Here is a 17,047-nt window from a genome sequence, read left to right as displayed (position 1 = left end):
CTGTCCATGGGATTCTCAAGGCGAGGATACTGGAGTGGGTTGCCATGCTCTCCCCCAGGGCATCTTCCCCACTCAGGGATCAAACCGGCCTCTTCTATGTCGCCTGCATTGACAAGTGGGTTCTTTACCATTTTACCACTAGCGCCACCTGGGAAGCCCCAACAGAGGTCCCTTACCATCCTCATCTCTTGGAATAGCAAGCACTCAGAGGTGGGCGTGTCCCAGAGCGATAGAATAAGGTGGTTGGGGGCTTAGTGTCCCTCACTGTTGCCTCTGCTCAACGAGGTCCTTCCCACTCTCTTCTAGAAAGCCCTGGGTTACAGAAACCGCCAGTTGCTGCTTATTCTGAGATGAGTCCAGGGCCAGTCTAAATATAGCTTATTTAAAGGGAGCAAAATTTGAGGGCACGTGGGGTATCACGCGGCTTTCAGAAATACTACCTTTGGACTATTTGTAATGAGTCATACTAAGGAGACGGCTCAAGCTGTCTTTATCATCCACATGCATGCATGGAGCCATTTATCACTCTAGGTTGCCACAATGCAAGCACGTTCACTTGAGAAACACACAGACATTAGCAATTCTCTGTCCATTGTAGACATCTCCAGAGCGAAAAGATCTTGTTTTCTTGCGTTGAAAAGATCTTGTTTTCTTGAATCTACTCGAACTATTTACAGTTCCCAGTATACACCAGGTCATGTCTTTCCTCAATTCATTCTTTCATTAAATAGTTACCCACTGGAAAGGATAGATAAAATCATGGGCGTAGCAGAAATTAAAGCCCCAGTGATGGTTTCTCAAATGCCTCCTGACTCCAACTATATATGCTCTTTGTTCTGCATTAAATTATTATTATGCAGCAAATATTCTTCACACGTTTTCAAATATTTTTCTCCTTTCCCCCGGTGGGTTGGAAATAAAATAACTTTAAATAATTATAAACCAGAAATTTTTGAGCTAGAGATTCACACTCTAGTTCAGTCCTCTCACTTTACAGATAAGAGAACACAGACCCAGATAAGTGAATTATTTATCCAAAATCAATTATAATATAAATGTTTCTCAGGTGTTGACTGCATGGGAGATAAACACTCAAACCTCTAACACTGCCTTTGTTCTGAATACGGTTTAAGGAATCAAAACAAAAGGTAAAACTGTAGAAAGAATTTCTGAGAAGTTGCTTTACTTATTTGCTTTAGTAAAATATGTCACAGTATTTGCAGAGTTCTTGCTCTATTTTATTGAAGCTAATTCTATACGAAGACACTCACCAAATTCACCCTCAAATTCACTGGGGCACAAACCCCTGTGGTGAGTTTCTATTGTATTCAAATACAATAATGAATTTGCATTCATCCTGTTACAAATCGAATGGTGTCCTCCTCAAAGTTAAAGGTGTTGATATCTCAACCCTCAGTCCTCAGAATATAGCTTTTTTGAAAATAGTCTACAGAAGTAATAAGGTCACTAGGATGCACCCTAATCCCTTTTCCCTTCACTTGTATACCACATACTTCTTTCCCTGAGTCTTTGGACACTGGCCAGTTATGAGCTGAACTTATGGAAAGGAAGAGGCCCTCCATAGGCTTTGCGCCTCAGTCATGCTCTCCTGTGCTTAGTCACTTGGTCTGTCTGACTCTTTGCAACGCCATGGACTGCAGCCCACCAGGCTCCTCTGCCCATGGGATTTTCCAGGCAAGAATACTGGAGTGGGTTGCCATGCCCTCCTCCAGAGGATCTTCCCAACCCAGGGTCAAACCCAGGTCTCCCACACTGCAGGCAGATTCTTTACCATCTGAGACACCAGGGAAGCCAAAGAATACCAGAGTGGGTAGCCTATCCCTTCTCCAGGGGATCATCCTGACCCAGGGATCAAACCGGGGTCTCCTGCCTTGCAGGTGGATGTTTTACCAGCTGAGCTACCAGGAAAGCCCCAAGCCTAAGTCATATGCTCATTCAGTTTCCAGAACTTTGTGCACTGGTTTACCAGCCATACACACTTAGATTATAAAATGTTGTTGATCCTGTTTTGTCTTCTCCTTCAAGAACTGTGTTGATGGCAGGGCCAAAGCAGAATCCAGGCATTTTTGGACCAAAATCTTATTTTTATACTGCTAATCTTCATACGTTTGAGATTCACTCTTTGTGTAGTAGTACAGAGTAAAGGTTTATAGAGAGAAGAAAGACATGATCAGATACATCTATGTACCTCCCAGATGTCAACTGTAGTCTTCTTCACCCTTCAGATCCAAACAAGATCTGGATAAAACTTCCATGTTTTGTCTGGGGGAGTACAATGCCTTTTCAAAGACTCCTGTGAATATCAAGGGGTTTATGTTCTCATGGTTATCTCAGCCTCTAAGCTCCCACGTCTGTTGTATTAAGTTCTGTTTAGGCATCTTCTTGTACCTACTGCAGTTGTTCTGTATCTCACCAACCCAGACACGAAACCTAGAACTTTTATTTCCTTGCCACAGTGCAAACCCCAACATGTGGCATTTGTATGTATGCAACTCTCTGCTAAGGTGAATAGGGTTTGTGATGTTTATAATAACCCTCAAGGAAAACTGAGAAGAAACTATGTTGGTCCAGGACTGTACAGTGAGCCTAACGAGTTCACATTGCCCCAAACTACATGTTTGCGGGGGAAGCGCGGGGTTCCTCCAGAAACATTCAATGTGCACAAGGAGTGTGCAAAGTGTAACTGGCCTGGGCTTGGAGTATAACTGAACGAAAAGAGAACAAGGCATTTGGGCATATGGTTTAGGTGACAGATCTAGCCTGATCTGGGCTGTTGGTAAAAACTGACGGGTTTTAGAAATGCAAAGATTATATGGTCTCTAGTGCCACCTGTTGCCCAACTAAATGAAGAAATATTAGGTTGGTTCAAAAGTAATTGTGGTTCTGCACTGCTGAACTTTGCCTTTTGATATTGGAATACATTCTTGAATAAATGTGGTTATGTTATATATCATTTTAATACACATTTCTTGCTTTATGTTTTTTGCTATGACTTATTACTTGTTTATTTTCTATTTATTTTAGACTAGGGAAATGATGTTAGACAAAAAGTAAATTCAAATGGATTTTTTATTCAAGTCCAAAATGGGCAGTAAAGCAGCAGAGACAACTTGCAACATCAACAACACATTTGGCCCTGGAACTGCTAACGAACATACAGTGCAGTCGTGGTTCAAGAAGTTCTGCAAAGGAGACAAGAGCCTCAAAGATGAGGAGCATTGTAGCTGGCCATCAGAAGTTGACAATTACAAATTGAGAGCAATCATCAAAGTTGATCCTCTTAAAACTACACAAGAAGTTGTTTAAGAACTCAGTGTTAACCATTCTACAGTTGTTTGGCATTCGAAGCAAATTGGAAAGGTGAAAAAGTTCAATAAGTGGGTGCCTCATGAGCTGACCAGAAATCAAAAAAAAAAAAAAAAAATTGTTATTTTGAAGTATAGTCTTCTCTTATTCTATGCAATAACAACAAGCCATTTCTCAATCAGATTGTGACTTGTGATGAAAAGTGAATTTTATATAACAACCCATCATGACCAGCTCAGTGGTTGGCACAAGAAGAAGCTCCAAAGCACTTCCCAAAGCCAAACTTGCACCAAAAAAGGTCATGGTCACTGTTTGGCAGTCTGCTGCCTGTCTGATCCACTACAGTTTTCTGAATCCCAGTGAAACCATTATATCTGAGAGTATTCTCAGCAAATCAGTGAGATGCACTAAAAACTGCAAGGTCTGCAGTCAGTATCGGTCAACAGAAAGGGCCAAATTCTCCATGACAATCCTGGACCACAGGTCGCACAACCAATGCTTCAAAAGTTGAATGAACTGGGCTTCAAAGTTTTGTCTCATCCACCATATTCATCTGCCCTCTTGCCAACTGACTGCCACTTCTTCAAGCATTTCAACAACTTTTTGCAGAGAAAATGCTTCCACAACCAGCAGGAGGCAGAAAATGTTTTCCAAGAGTTCACTGAATCCTGAAGCATGGGTTTTTACACTTATTTCTCATTGGCAAAAATGTGTTGATTGTAATGGTTCCTATTTTGATTAATAAAGATGTGTTGAGCCTAGTTATAATGATTTAAAATTTATGGTCTGAAACTGCAATTACTTTTGTACCAACCTAATACCAACTTTTCATGAATCTCTGAGGAACCAGACACCTGAAGATTAGGAAAAATGCCTGATTTTAACAACATCCCTCAAAACAACAGCCTCCCAAGCCTGAGCTGGGGGCAGGATAAGAGGTGGTAGTGGATGGTTCAACTGCAGTGGCATCTGCTTGGACAGCAGAAAAGTAGCCATTTTAACATCCTCTGTGAGTACTTAGAAGCAACAGGTAGGCTGTGATGGGAAAAGGGGGGGGGGGGGGCTTTTTCAGACCTATATTCATATTCTACTAGCTAGATTTATTTTTATTTCTTCTTCCAAGTGTGAGAACCTCTGTTACCCATCTATCTGGTGGTGACAATTTTTAGTTTTTGATCCAGGTCTAGTTTTTCTTTCATGTATCTTTATTGCCCATAAGATATTTCCAGTAAATATAAATTTAAAACTCTCTTTTAAAGTTGTATCAATGCTTAAGGTTTTCAAAGAAGATCCCTAAGAAAATATAACACCATAATTATCTCATGAATTCAATTTTTAATAGAAATTTTAAAAGTAGATGTCTACTGTTTGGAAGGTAAGGTACACTTTTGCTCTCTCTTATGTAGAGAGCACATTCATTCAAACCTAGTTATCAGGGCTTGTGGCTGTTTCATCAGATGTTCACGAAGGTGCCATGGAACCCATACGGCATTTGCACAGGCACTTCGGCTCGGCCCAGTTCTTCAAAGTTCTTGGCATCCAAGACAAGGAGAAAATTTCTTTCATTCTAGAAAAGGAAGGACAATGCTGAAAATCCTCTTTGTTTCTATCAGAAATCTGTTTCCTCTAGTGGGCTGTAAAATTCCTAAGGGAGAGACTATCTTTCTCATCTTCATATCCATTCCCAGCACTGGGCACAGTGCCTTGCTGATTCATTCACTAAGTGTTTGCAGAATGATGAACTGAACGAAACAAAAAAAAAAAAAAGGAAAGTACCTAGAGCAAAGAAATTACATTTATATTTATCACCTTCATAGAATCTCTTTGGGTTTAAGGATCTTCCTACCTGCCGCCTTTCCATCTCCTAAGAGATATAAAAATTCTTTCTTCCAAAATAAAATGCCTCCATTTTGTGTTGTTCTGGAGCTTTTCAAAAGGTAGCATTGCAAGGCAGATTGAGATTTGCCCTGGTCTAATTACAGGAGTGGCAAACACATTGTATAAGGACTAAGTCCCAAGCCCATGGCAGACATTACTAACTGATTACACTTTTCTCACCAAAACCTTAAAAAGCATCAGAATCCTATACCTAGGCAGCTACTTATAAATGATCAAAGTTGAAACTCAAAGTGAATCTATCAGCCACAAGGCTTCCCTCGACAAGAAATTAGATATCAAGATTATTGAGACACTAGCTCGGAGGCTATCACATTAGATTTTTCGGTCTCTCAATTAAAATTGGCAGCACAGATGGTGGTATAAAATATTAGACTAGAATTCAGAAGACTGGGATTTAAATACTGGTTTTACAACTATAAGATCTGATGCAAGTCTCTTTCAACTTCCTTAGGTTACAAATTCAACATGTGTAAAATGATACCCACAAAGCTGTTTTGATGACTAAATAAGATAATATGTATGAAAGTAGTTTATAAATAAATTTCTATCCAAATGTAAATTATTATGATTCTACAAGTAGAACTTTAAAACTGTAATAAGGTACTGATTAGGATAAAAGGGTATCTAAATAATAAAGAGAGAAACAAAAGGGAGAAGGTGTCAAACTGGAATCAAAATAAACCATCAACAGCATCAATAAATATAACCCTCAAAGGGCCCAGTGCTACTTTTCTTTCTGACTAGTGGTGGAAATACATGTACCTGGTTCGGGGTGATCACCACAGAAAGAATGACCCCATCATCTTCTTTATTGGTTCCTGGTACCGGAACAAAAACAGGTTCGGAGGGATAAAAGCCATCTTCTCTCCAAACCTGCAAGTCCCCAAAAAAGTGTTTGATAGAAGACTGGTTATGAACTGGAAGTGTTCTATAGCTTTTGTCAGTCCCAGCATGAATCTGGCTTCCAATACAACAGTTCAACAGTGGAAGAATCAGGCTTACTGAATTGAATATAGGAGAGGGAGCCTTTGCAGTGGCAAATTCCATCATCATCAAACACAAGTTGTATAATTATAATTTCCCATCAACCGGAAATAGAGGTGTCCCATAATTTCCCTCAAAATACCATCAAGCATAGAATTATTTTTCTGGGCTTGGGGCTCATTTAGATTCCCTAAAGGGAACATACCCCTAATTCCATGGTCCTCAGATTTAATAGAAGTAAGTGGCTGCCATTTGAGCAACATGGACGAACCTAGAGGTTGTCATCCTGAGTGAAGTAAGTCAGAGAGAGGGGAAATATCATTTGACATTCCTTGTATGTGGAATCCAAAAAGAAATTATACAAATGGACTTATTTATGAAACAGAAACAGACTCACAGACTTAGAGAACAAACATGATTGTTGGGGAAAGAATGGGGGAAAGGGAGAGTTAGGGTGTTTGGGATCAACATGTGCACACTGCTATAATTAAAATGGACAACCAACAAGGTCCTAATGTTAGTACAAGAAATTCTGCTCAATATTAGGTGGCAGCCTGGATGGGAGGGGAACTTGAGAGAGAATGGATACATGTATATGTATGGCTGAGTGCCCTTGCTATCCACCTAAAACTCACAACATTGTTAATGGGCTGTATTCCAATATAAAATAAAAAGTCTTTAAAAAAAAAAAAAAGGTAAGTAGCTGCTTTCAAATCTCAAGATCTACCTTAAACAAAACAGGAATTAATTCAAAGGGCAGAACATGTCTTTAAAGAGTTCAGAAAAGGAAACGGAATTTCATTACCATCAGCGTCTTGTTCACCACGTCAACCTTGATCAGAGAATCACCCACCAGATGCCGGAAGCCACAGCCATAGAAGAACTGATACTTTTTGCCACTGAATTGGCCATAGTTGATCTGGGGAAATTCAATACCTCCTTCCTCTTCTAGGTCCCCAGGATATAGATTTTCATAAGAGCACCAAATCTAAAAGAGGGCACAAAAGAACTGATTGCTTAATTCATACTTTCTTTAGGTCAGTATGGGGGCTAACACCATATAAAAGTTTGTGACAGGGCTTGAGAATTGAGGTTCTACATCATTTTTTAAAATATTGTTTCTCTTTTCATCATGCGTAAGAACACATAAAAGATTATTGGGTTTTGTGATTAAGTTGTCAAATGGCATAGGAGGTGGACATGGGTTTTTATTTTACTAGAGCTGAGACACTGATAGCTATATAGTGATATGTAAGCACAAACTATCTAAAAGGTGGGGATGGTCAGTGCCAATCTTAAATACTTAGACATGTCATGACAATTTGAAAGCTGTATAAACCTGTTTCAAGACACAAAAGGGATAGGTAAATACAGTGCTCACTCCCACCTAGAATTCTGCAACTCTTTTGCAAGCCATGCTCCATGATCCTACCCTGCTCAGCTGAATGTCATGAAACTTGCTGGGCACCAAATACTGCGGAGAACAGCCACACTACATAGTCACACTACTTTACTGGTGGATAAAGAAACACTGCTGAGGGTCAAAGTCTTAGGCTAACGTCCATTCATAGCATACCTTTCCATCAGCCTGTTTCACAGCACTGGCTGAAGAATAGGACAACGGGCTGAGGTTCTCTCCCTCAGGGGCATTCAAATCAACATGTAAGGGCAAAACAAACCGTCGAGGGAAAGATCTGGCTACTGAATTATAGACCTGTTTAGGAGAGAGAAGTAAACAGATGAGAAAACTGTCATGCATAGAATAACAGCACAGCCCAATAATTGAGATCCAGTCAACATTATTGGCATTTCTAAGTAACTGCATAAACAATCATTTTCATTCATTCATTTACTCATCAAACATCAGTTGAGTACCTTCTCTAGACCAAGCATTGTTTTAGACACTGGGAATACAAAACAGTTTCAAGCCTTATATTCTAGTGGAGGAAGAATGGTAATAGATAAGAAATAAAATATATGCCACTTAAGTAGTATCAAATAAATAATGATTATACACTCAAGTCAGATAGTGACAAGTGCCATTAAGAAACACACTGAAGGGTGTTATGGCGTAAAATGGGTGCTTCCTTCCTCAGGTTTGGTCTTTCTCTATGGGACTCTAGAACTTCAGTGATTGAAATTACTCATGTAGGGGCTTGTGCTTATGTGCTGATCCCAAACACTCTGGGCAACCAACTTGGGTGGTCTTCCCCGGCAGGCAGCGTTTCACACATGTCACAATCAATTGCTGGAGCAATTAGGCAAGTCCTAGGAGAGGGCTCTTGGAAGCACGCCCCTGGTTTCCTCTAAACTTCATCCCATATATCTTTCCTTTCTGTTGATTTTTCTGGGACCTATGAGCCCTCCTAGTGAATCATCAAAACAAAGAACAGTTTTGGGGGCCCCTCAACACAGCCGCCCTGCAGAGATGATGTTTAAGCAGGAGACCCTAATAAAATAAGTGTCTTTTCTGACAGTAAGAATGGTTTAAGCACATCTTCCTCTCTGGAAATACTCTAAGATGGGGAATAAACTGTATCATTTTATCCTATATACCTAGTCCATATTATCTCCGTAATGTGCAGAAATGTTTTCAATACTCCTACTAAGTAAAGATTTAGTGTTGTTTTTAAGCTCCATAAAGAATTAGCTTTGAGGATTCCTCTGGTGGTCCAGTGGCTAATAATCCACGCTCCCAAAGCAAGAGTTCCAGGTTTGATCCCTGGTCAGGGAACTAGAGCCCACATGCCACACCAAGAGTTCACATGCCACAACTAAAGATCATCCATGCTACAACGAAGATCAAAGATCGCACATGCCACAACTAAGACCTAGTGCAGCCAAATAAATAATTTTTTAAAAGAATTAGCTTTTAAAAATTTACTTTTAAATTTATTTAAACATGTTTGATCTTTTGCAAAACCAAAGGTGAACAAAAAGAGAGTTCCAATAGTGGTGAATTAGGCAACGTGGATCAACCATTTCATTGATAACAGATAGAAAAGCTGGACAAAATGTTTAAAACAGCTGTTTGAAGGCACTGGTAAGCTAAAAAGCCAACAAAGAATGATAGAGCATAGATTTGGAAAGAAAAGGAAACCCACAGATAGAAACTACATATTGGGGGCAAATTTGCACTAAGGACATCAGCTACTTTTAAGAAGAGGCAGTTGAAAGGCTAAAACAGAAACATATTTTATTAAACTTTATTAAAAACTTTCATTTTGAGATTATTGCAGACCCATATGCAGCTGTAAGAAACAATACAGAAAAACAATTGATTTTAAAATGGGCAAAGGATATTTCACCTAGACATGTCACCAAGATATGCAAATGGTGAATAAATATAGGAAAAGATGCTGAACACTAATAGTCATTGGGAAACGCAAAGCAAAATGACAATGAGGTAATACTTCACACTCATTAGGATGGCTATTATCGAGAAAAAATAAAAACAGAAACCACAAGTGTTTGTGGTTTGAGAATGTAAAGAAAGTGTAGCCTTTGTACATTGCTGGTGGGAATGTAAAATGGTGCATTTGCTGTTAAAAACAATTTGGCAGTTCCTTAAACAGTTAGATATAGAATTATATGATCCAGCAGTTCCCTTCTAGGTATATGCCAAAAAGAAATGAAAACAAGGACTCACACAGATACTTGTACACAAATATTCATAACAGCATTATTCATAATAGCCAAAAGCTGAAAACAACCCACATGTTCCTGAACAGATGAATAAACAAAATGAGTATATACACACAAGGAATATTATTAAACCTTTTAAAGGAATGAGATTCTGATACATGTTACAGCATGAGTGACCCATGAAAAGATTATGATAAATTAAGTAAGCCAGACACAAAAGAAGAAATATTATATGATTCCATTTATATGAAGTACATAAAATAGACAAATTTATAGAAACAGAAAGTAGGATAAAGGCTACCACAACCTTGGGAGAGGGAGGTTATAGGGAGCTGTTATTTAATGGGTACAGAGCCTCTATCTAGGATCAAGAAAAAGTTCTGAAAATGAACAGTGATGCTGGTTGCACAACATTATTACTATATTTAATGTCACTGAATTATACACATAAAATTGTTAAATGGTAAATTTTGTGTTATGTATATTTTACCACACAAAAAAGAAACAATGAAGAAAGGTCTCACATATCCTTCATGAAGTCTCAACAATGATGACCTCTTACATAACTACACTACAATATCACAACTGGGAAACTTACATGGATATAATCCACCAGCATTATTCAGATTTTATCCATTTAACATGCATTCATTTATGTGTGTTTTGTGTGTGTGTTTTATGCAATTTTATCATATGTAAACGTATATGATCACCACCACACTCAAGATACAGAGCAGTTCCATCACTACCAGGATCCTTCATGTTACGCTTTTATGAGGATATTGCCACATCAACTCCCTCATCACTTGACCCTAATGAGAAGAGATTTTGATAGTTTTGAAAAGCTAGAGGGACAAAAGTTGTAGTTCAAAGTCTTCAAGAAGGGAAAGTCTTGATAAACCTCTAGCTCTTTTGGTCAGGACCCCTTAGGCTGTACCCTAGGAGTAAGAATAAACAAAAACAGTCCAGCTCTTGCAGCAACTGTGTCCTGTTTCAAATTATGTCAGTCTTTATAACTAGATTAAGAATGTCTGCAATTGATAATGTACCTCAGCCATATGCCAGAAATAAATGAAAATCTTTTCTGAAGGAAGACAACAGAGTCTCCAAATATTCCTCCTAAAATTTTTCAAACACAATATTCTGTGTAGAATAAAACTTAGTCAGCACTTAAGAAGACAGCAAAGTATAATTTAAAGGAAAAAAAAAGCAACAGATGATAGAAACTGAACCACAAGGGATCCAGATAATAGAGTTATCAAACTTTAACTATTCTGAATACATTGGAGGAAATTATTTTAAATTGGGGTTATAGCAGAGAATCACAAATTATAAAAGAGAAGGTAATCAAAATTCTAGAACTGAAAAAAGCAATGAGTTTAAGACCATAGTGCCTAGATTTAAGAGCAGGATACATACAGCTGAAGAAAAAAAGTTTGAATGGTAAGGTAAGAAGAAAATATCCAAAGCAAGATACTTAGAGCAAAGGATGGAAGATACTAAAAAAGAACATAAGCAACAGAGAGCTATAGTGAAAAGGGGTATCATATGTGTATTCTAGTCCCAGAAAGAAAAGAGAGAAAAGATTTATTAGATGCAATATTTGAAAAAATAATGGGTTAAATTTTTCAAAGCTAATGAAAGACAGCAAACCGTAGATTCAAAAATCCTTAAGGAAAAAAGAAAATAAGTCAAAAGGAAATCATATTGAAAAATATCATAGCACTAACTTCAGAAAATCAGAGAAAATCTTTGGGGGGTAATGGATCAACTTCAAAGGAGCAAAGCTTTTAACTGACAACTGATTTCTCAACAGAAATCAGAAGACAATAAAATGATATCTTTACAGTGTTGAAAGAAAACAAAAACCTAGATTCTTTACTCAATGAAAACATCTTTCAAGAAAGAAGGTTAATAAAGAGATTTTTCTGACAAACAAAAATAGAGAGTTCATCACCATATAAGCATATCTGAACTAAAGAAGATAGTAAAAGATGTTCTTCAGTCAGAAAGACAATGATACTACATGGACGCTCAGAGAGGCAAGAAGGAATTAAGAGCAAGAGAAGGTACTGATGTAGGTAAATGGGTAGTATGGGTAATTATGTTTACATAAAACAACATTGATAATAATGCTTTACAGGGGTTAATATAAAGAGAGAACTAAAATATATAATGAACAGTAGCATATAAATCAGGAATATAATAAATGGAGTTAAAGTGTTCCAGACTCCCTGCATTGTCTGGAAAGAATTAAAAGAACTACTTTATCAATATAATATATTGTGCTAAATCAGCAAAGAAAACTATACACAAGGTCAAAAGACAACCCTCAGAATGGGGGAAAATAATAGCAAATGAAACAACTAACAAAGGGTTAATCTCCAAAATATACAAGCAGTTCATGCAACTCAATACCAGAAAAACAAACAACTCAATCAAAAAGTGGGCAAAAGACCTAAACAGGCATTTCTCAAAAGCAAACAGATGGCGAATAAACACATGAAAAGACATTCAACGTTGCTCATTATCATAGAAATGAAAATCAAAACTACAATGAGATATCACCTCACACCAGAGGGCAGAGAGAAGAAGCAAGAAGAACCACAATCCCACAGCAGCTAGAATGAAAATTGCATTACAGAAAGTTAATCAAAATGAAAAAGCAGAGGGTTATGTACCAGATGAACGGACAAGATAAACCCCAGGGAAATAACTAAATGAAGTGGAGATGGGCAAACTTTCAGAAAAAGAATTCAGAATAATGCTAGTGAAAATGATACAGGATCTCAGAAAAAGAATGGAGAAGATGCAAGAAATGTTTACCAAAGATGTAGAAGAACTAAAGAACAAACAAACAGAGATAAACAACACACTAGAAGAAATCGATAGCAGAATAACTGAAACAGAAAAACAGATAAGTGACCTGGAAGACAGAATGGTGGAAATCACTGCCACAAAACAGAATATAGAAAAAAGAATGAAAAAAAAGAAGACAGCCTAAGAGACCTCTAGGACAACATTAAATGCCCCAACATTTGAGTTAGAGGGGCACCAGAAGGAGAAGAGAGAGAGAAAGGACTCAAGAAAATATTTGAAGAGATAAAAGTTGAAAACTTCCCTTACATGGGAAAGGAAATAGTCAACCAAGTCCAGGAAGTACAAAGAGTTCCAGGCAGGATAAACCCCAGAAGGAATACACTGAGACATGTAGTAATTGAACTGACAAATTGGAAAAGACCCTGATGCTGGGAAAGCTTGAGGGCAGGAAGAGAAGGGGACGACAGAGGATGAGATGGTTGGATGGCATCACCGACTCAATGGACATGGGTTTGGGTGGACTCTGGGAGTTGGTGATGGACAGGGAGGCCTGATGTGCTGAGGTTCATGGGGTCGCAAAGAGTCGGACGTGACTGAGAGACTGAACTGAACTGAACTGAACTGACAAAACTTAAAGACAAAAATAAAATATCAAAGGCAACAAGGGAAGAACGACAAATAACATACAAGGGCACTCCCATCAGGTTATCAACTGATTTCTCAAATCTGGCTTGTAGAAAAAAGCTCTACAAGCCAGAAGGAGATGGCATGATACATTTAGAGTGATGAAAGCGAAGAACCTACAACCACGTATACTCTACCCAACAAGACTCATTCAGATTTGATGTAGAAATGAAAAGTTTCCAGACAAGCAAAAGGTGAGAGAATTCAGCACCACCAAACCAACTTTACAACAAATGCTATAGGAACTTCTCTCGGCAGGAAACACAAGAGAAGGAAAAGGCCTACAAAAAATAAACCCAAACAATTAAGAAATTGGTAATAGGAGCATGTACATCAATAAGTATCTTAAATGTAAATGGATTACATGCACCAACCAAAAGACATAGACTGGCTGGGCAGATGAAAACATGCGCATGTATGCACTTCCACTTACCACATCACTCTAATTAACCCCTCAAATTGTATGTAATTATTTTATATTGTTAGGTTAATCATATTTCCATTATGGCTTGCAATTATAATTATCCTTTTTTTTTGGTCTGGCTATTGTTTGTGATAACTGATAACATCTTTTCCATTATGTAACTATTATTTAATACCATTGTATCATGATTGGTCAACAGAAAATAATAGAATTCTGTATTACTGAAACTACCATTTAATAGAAAAACCTATAATCACTTTTTAAAATCCAGATGCATATCCAGATACAAAATCTTGGAATTTTTTGAAAAATACAAATACCCAGGTGTTGTTTCTCTCTCCAAAGCTCCAGATATGATTCTAATGAGCAGTCATGTTTAAAAACAACTGGACTTTATGATGATCTTTTACTTTTATCTAGTTTGTTTCACTTTTCTAGTTCATATTCAGTGCTCCCATTTCATTTAGTTTATGTTTTCCTACTGCTCCATCTCTCTCCTTTTGTTGTTCTTTTTCAAACTTCATCAAGTGCAGTATAAAAGCTTTTGTATACATATATATACACATATATTTATAAAGGTTTTGTGTGTGTGTGTGTGTATATATATACACATATATATGTATAATATAATATATATATTAGAAAACATGAATTTTGGTCTAGCTAAAAAATTTATGACATCTTGATTCCACCTGTTTGACTAAGTATGAATAGAATGCTAGATTTATCATTTATATTTGTTCAGTACTCTGATATAGTTCCATTCATTCTGGAAGCTGGTATTACTGGTAAAAGTCTAGAAAACTTATTATCTTAGTGATTTAAAAAACTTTTGAATGAGGCTTGAAACTTCGAATGCAATTCTGAGAAAATTAAGAAATACTATGTTGGAAAAAAAAAACAGGAGATTAACATATGATAGATAGCAAATTGACAATGTTTGTTGGATCATAAAGAAAGTAAGGGAATTCCAGAAAACATCTACTTCTGCTTCATCAACTATGCAGAAGCCTTTGACTGTATGGATCACAACAAACTGTGGAAAATTCTTAAGAGATGTGAATACCAGATCACCTTACCTGTCTCCTGAGAAATATGTCTGTGGGTCAAGAAGTAACAGCTAAAATTGGACATGGGACAATGGACTCGTTCAAAATTGGTAAAGGAGTATGTCAGGATTGTGTATCGTCACCCTGTTCATTTAACTTCTATACAGAGCACATCATGCGAAATACCTGACTGAATGAATTAACAGCTGGAATCAAGATTGCTGGGAGAAATATCAACAATCTCAGTTATGCAGATAATACCACTCTTAACAGCAGAAAGTGAAGAGGAACTAAAGAGCTTCTTGATGAGGGTGAAAGAGGAGAGTGAAAAAAACTGGCTTAGGACTCAACATTCAAAGAACTACGATCATTGCATTACTTCTTGGCACATAGAAGAGGGAAAAGTGCAAACAATAACAGCTTCTATTTTCTTGGGATCCAAAATCATTGCTGATGGTGACTGTAGTATGAAATTTTAAAAAATTTGCTCCTTGGAAGGAAAGCTATGACAAATCTAGACAGTGTATCAAAAAGCAAAGATATCACTTTGCTGACAAAGGTCCATATAGTCAAAGCTATGGATTTTCCAGTAGTCATGTACAAATGTGAGAGTTGGACCATAAATAAGGCTGAGCACAGAACTGATGTTTTTGAATTGTGATACTGGAGAAAACTCTTGAGAGTCCTTTGGCCTGCAAGGAGATCAAACCAGTCAACCCTAAAGGAAATCAACCCTAAATATTCATTGGAAGGACCGGTGCTGAAACTGAGCTCCAATGTTTTGACCACCTAATGAGAAAAGCCAACTCACGGGAAAAGGCCTCAATACTGGAAATATTGAAAGCAAAATGAGGAGAGGGAAGCAGGGGATGAGATGGTTAGATAGCACCACCGACTCAATCAACATGGATTTGAGCAAACTCCAGGAGATAGTGAAGGACAAGAGAAGCCTGACATGCTGCAGTCCATGGGGTCACAAAGAGTTGGACACAACTTAGCAATTGAACAACCATAGTTATTAACTGAAGTACAAATTTTATTCAAATTTCACAAAATTTTATGCTAGTGTCCATTGTTTTTTTTTAATACCTTACTCAAGACTCCACACTGTATTTAATTGCACTGAGCAGCTTCAGCTGCATTCAACAAATTCTGATAAATTCTCTTTTCATTTTTATGCTGTTACAAATATTTTCTAATTTTCCTTGTTATGACTTCTTAGATACACCCATCATTTAAAAGTAGATATTTAATTCCAAATACATGTCAATTTTAAAGTATCTTTGATATTGATCTGTCATTTTGATATTAATTTCTCATTTAAATACTTTCTTCTCTACAATCACCCTCTGTGTTTTTCAGTCTTTTAATTTTATTGAGACTTTCAATGACTAAGTCAAAGTTCTCTCTTGGGAAATGTCACATTGCACTTGAAAATATATAGGTTATCTTCAATATCTTTTGATATTGATTTCCAGTATAACAGTGATAAGAGAACAGATTCTGTATGATTTCAATAACTTTAGATGACAAAATTTTTGCACCTTGTTTTATGTCCCTGGATATGTTCCAGTGTCTCCTGGTTTATAGTCTATGGGTACTTGAATAGAATAGAATTTGTCTCCTACTGTTGTGTGAAAATCTTAATTATGTTGAATTGGTTCATACTGCTTTTCAGGTCTACTATCTCATCCCACTTTTCTCTCTAGTCATTCTATTAATTTTTGAGAGTTTGATATTGAAACTCCAACTAAAAATTTATCTACTTTAAAAGATAATTGTAATATATAGTGGGAGTATATTGTAACTTTGTTCTGCATTTTCCAAGTCTCTTGTAAATGTGTTGTCATACTTTCATAACTTAAAAAATAAAAAAAGAAAGAAGATATACAGATGACCAAGAGATACATGAAACAATGCTCAACATCACAAATTATTAGAGGAATACAAACTAAAACTACAATGAGATATCACCTCACACCACTCTAAACAGCCATTATCAAAAAGACTATAAACAAGTAATTCTGGACAGGGTGTGGAGAAAAGGGAACCCTCCTATACTGTTGGTGGGAATGTAAATTGGTATAGCCACTATGGAGAATGGTATGGAAGTTCCTTAAAAAACCAAAAAGAGCTACCATATGATCTTGCAATCCCTGGGAATATATCCAGAAGGGAAAAAAAAAAAAAAAAAAAACAGTCCAAAAGGATACAT

General features: G+C 37.1%; 1 protein-coding gene across 1 annotated transcript in view; it reads right to left on the bottom strand.

The window, feature by feature from the left end:
• Positions 1 to 3,072: 3,072 nt before the first annotated feature.
• The window catches only part of BCO2 (beta-carotene oxygenase 2), an 81,396-nt gene continuing 67,421 nt past the window's right edge, over positions 3,073 to 17,047 (bottom strand). Inside the window, exons 9-12 of the mRNA XM_061144812.1 lie at positions 7,787 to 7,924; positions 7,016 to 7,198; positions 5,989 to 6,099; positions 3,073 to 4,894 (exon numbers count right to left, since the gene is read on the bottom strand). Of these exons, the coding sequence (XP_061000795.1) occupies positions 4,781 to 4,894; positions 5,989 to 6,099; positions 7,016 to 7,198; positions 7,787 to 7,924 (546 nt within the window). The 3' untranslated portion in view covers positions 3,073 to 4,780. The remainder of the gene's footprint in view (positions 4,895 to 5,988; positions 6,100 to 7,015; positions 7,199 to 7,786; positions 7,925 to 17,047) is intronic.

The sequence above is a fragment of the Dama dama genome, chromosome 1, assembly GCF_033118175.1.
Source record: "Dama dama isolate Ldn47 chromosome 1, ASM3311817v1, whole genome shotgun sequence".
NCBI lineage: Eukaryota > Metazoa > Chordata > Mammalia > Artiodactyla > Cervidae > Dama > Dama dama.
The sequence above is the reverse complement of the archived record's forward strand: the minus strand, read 5'-3'. Positions and strand labels throughout refer to the sequence as shown.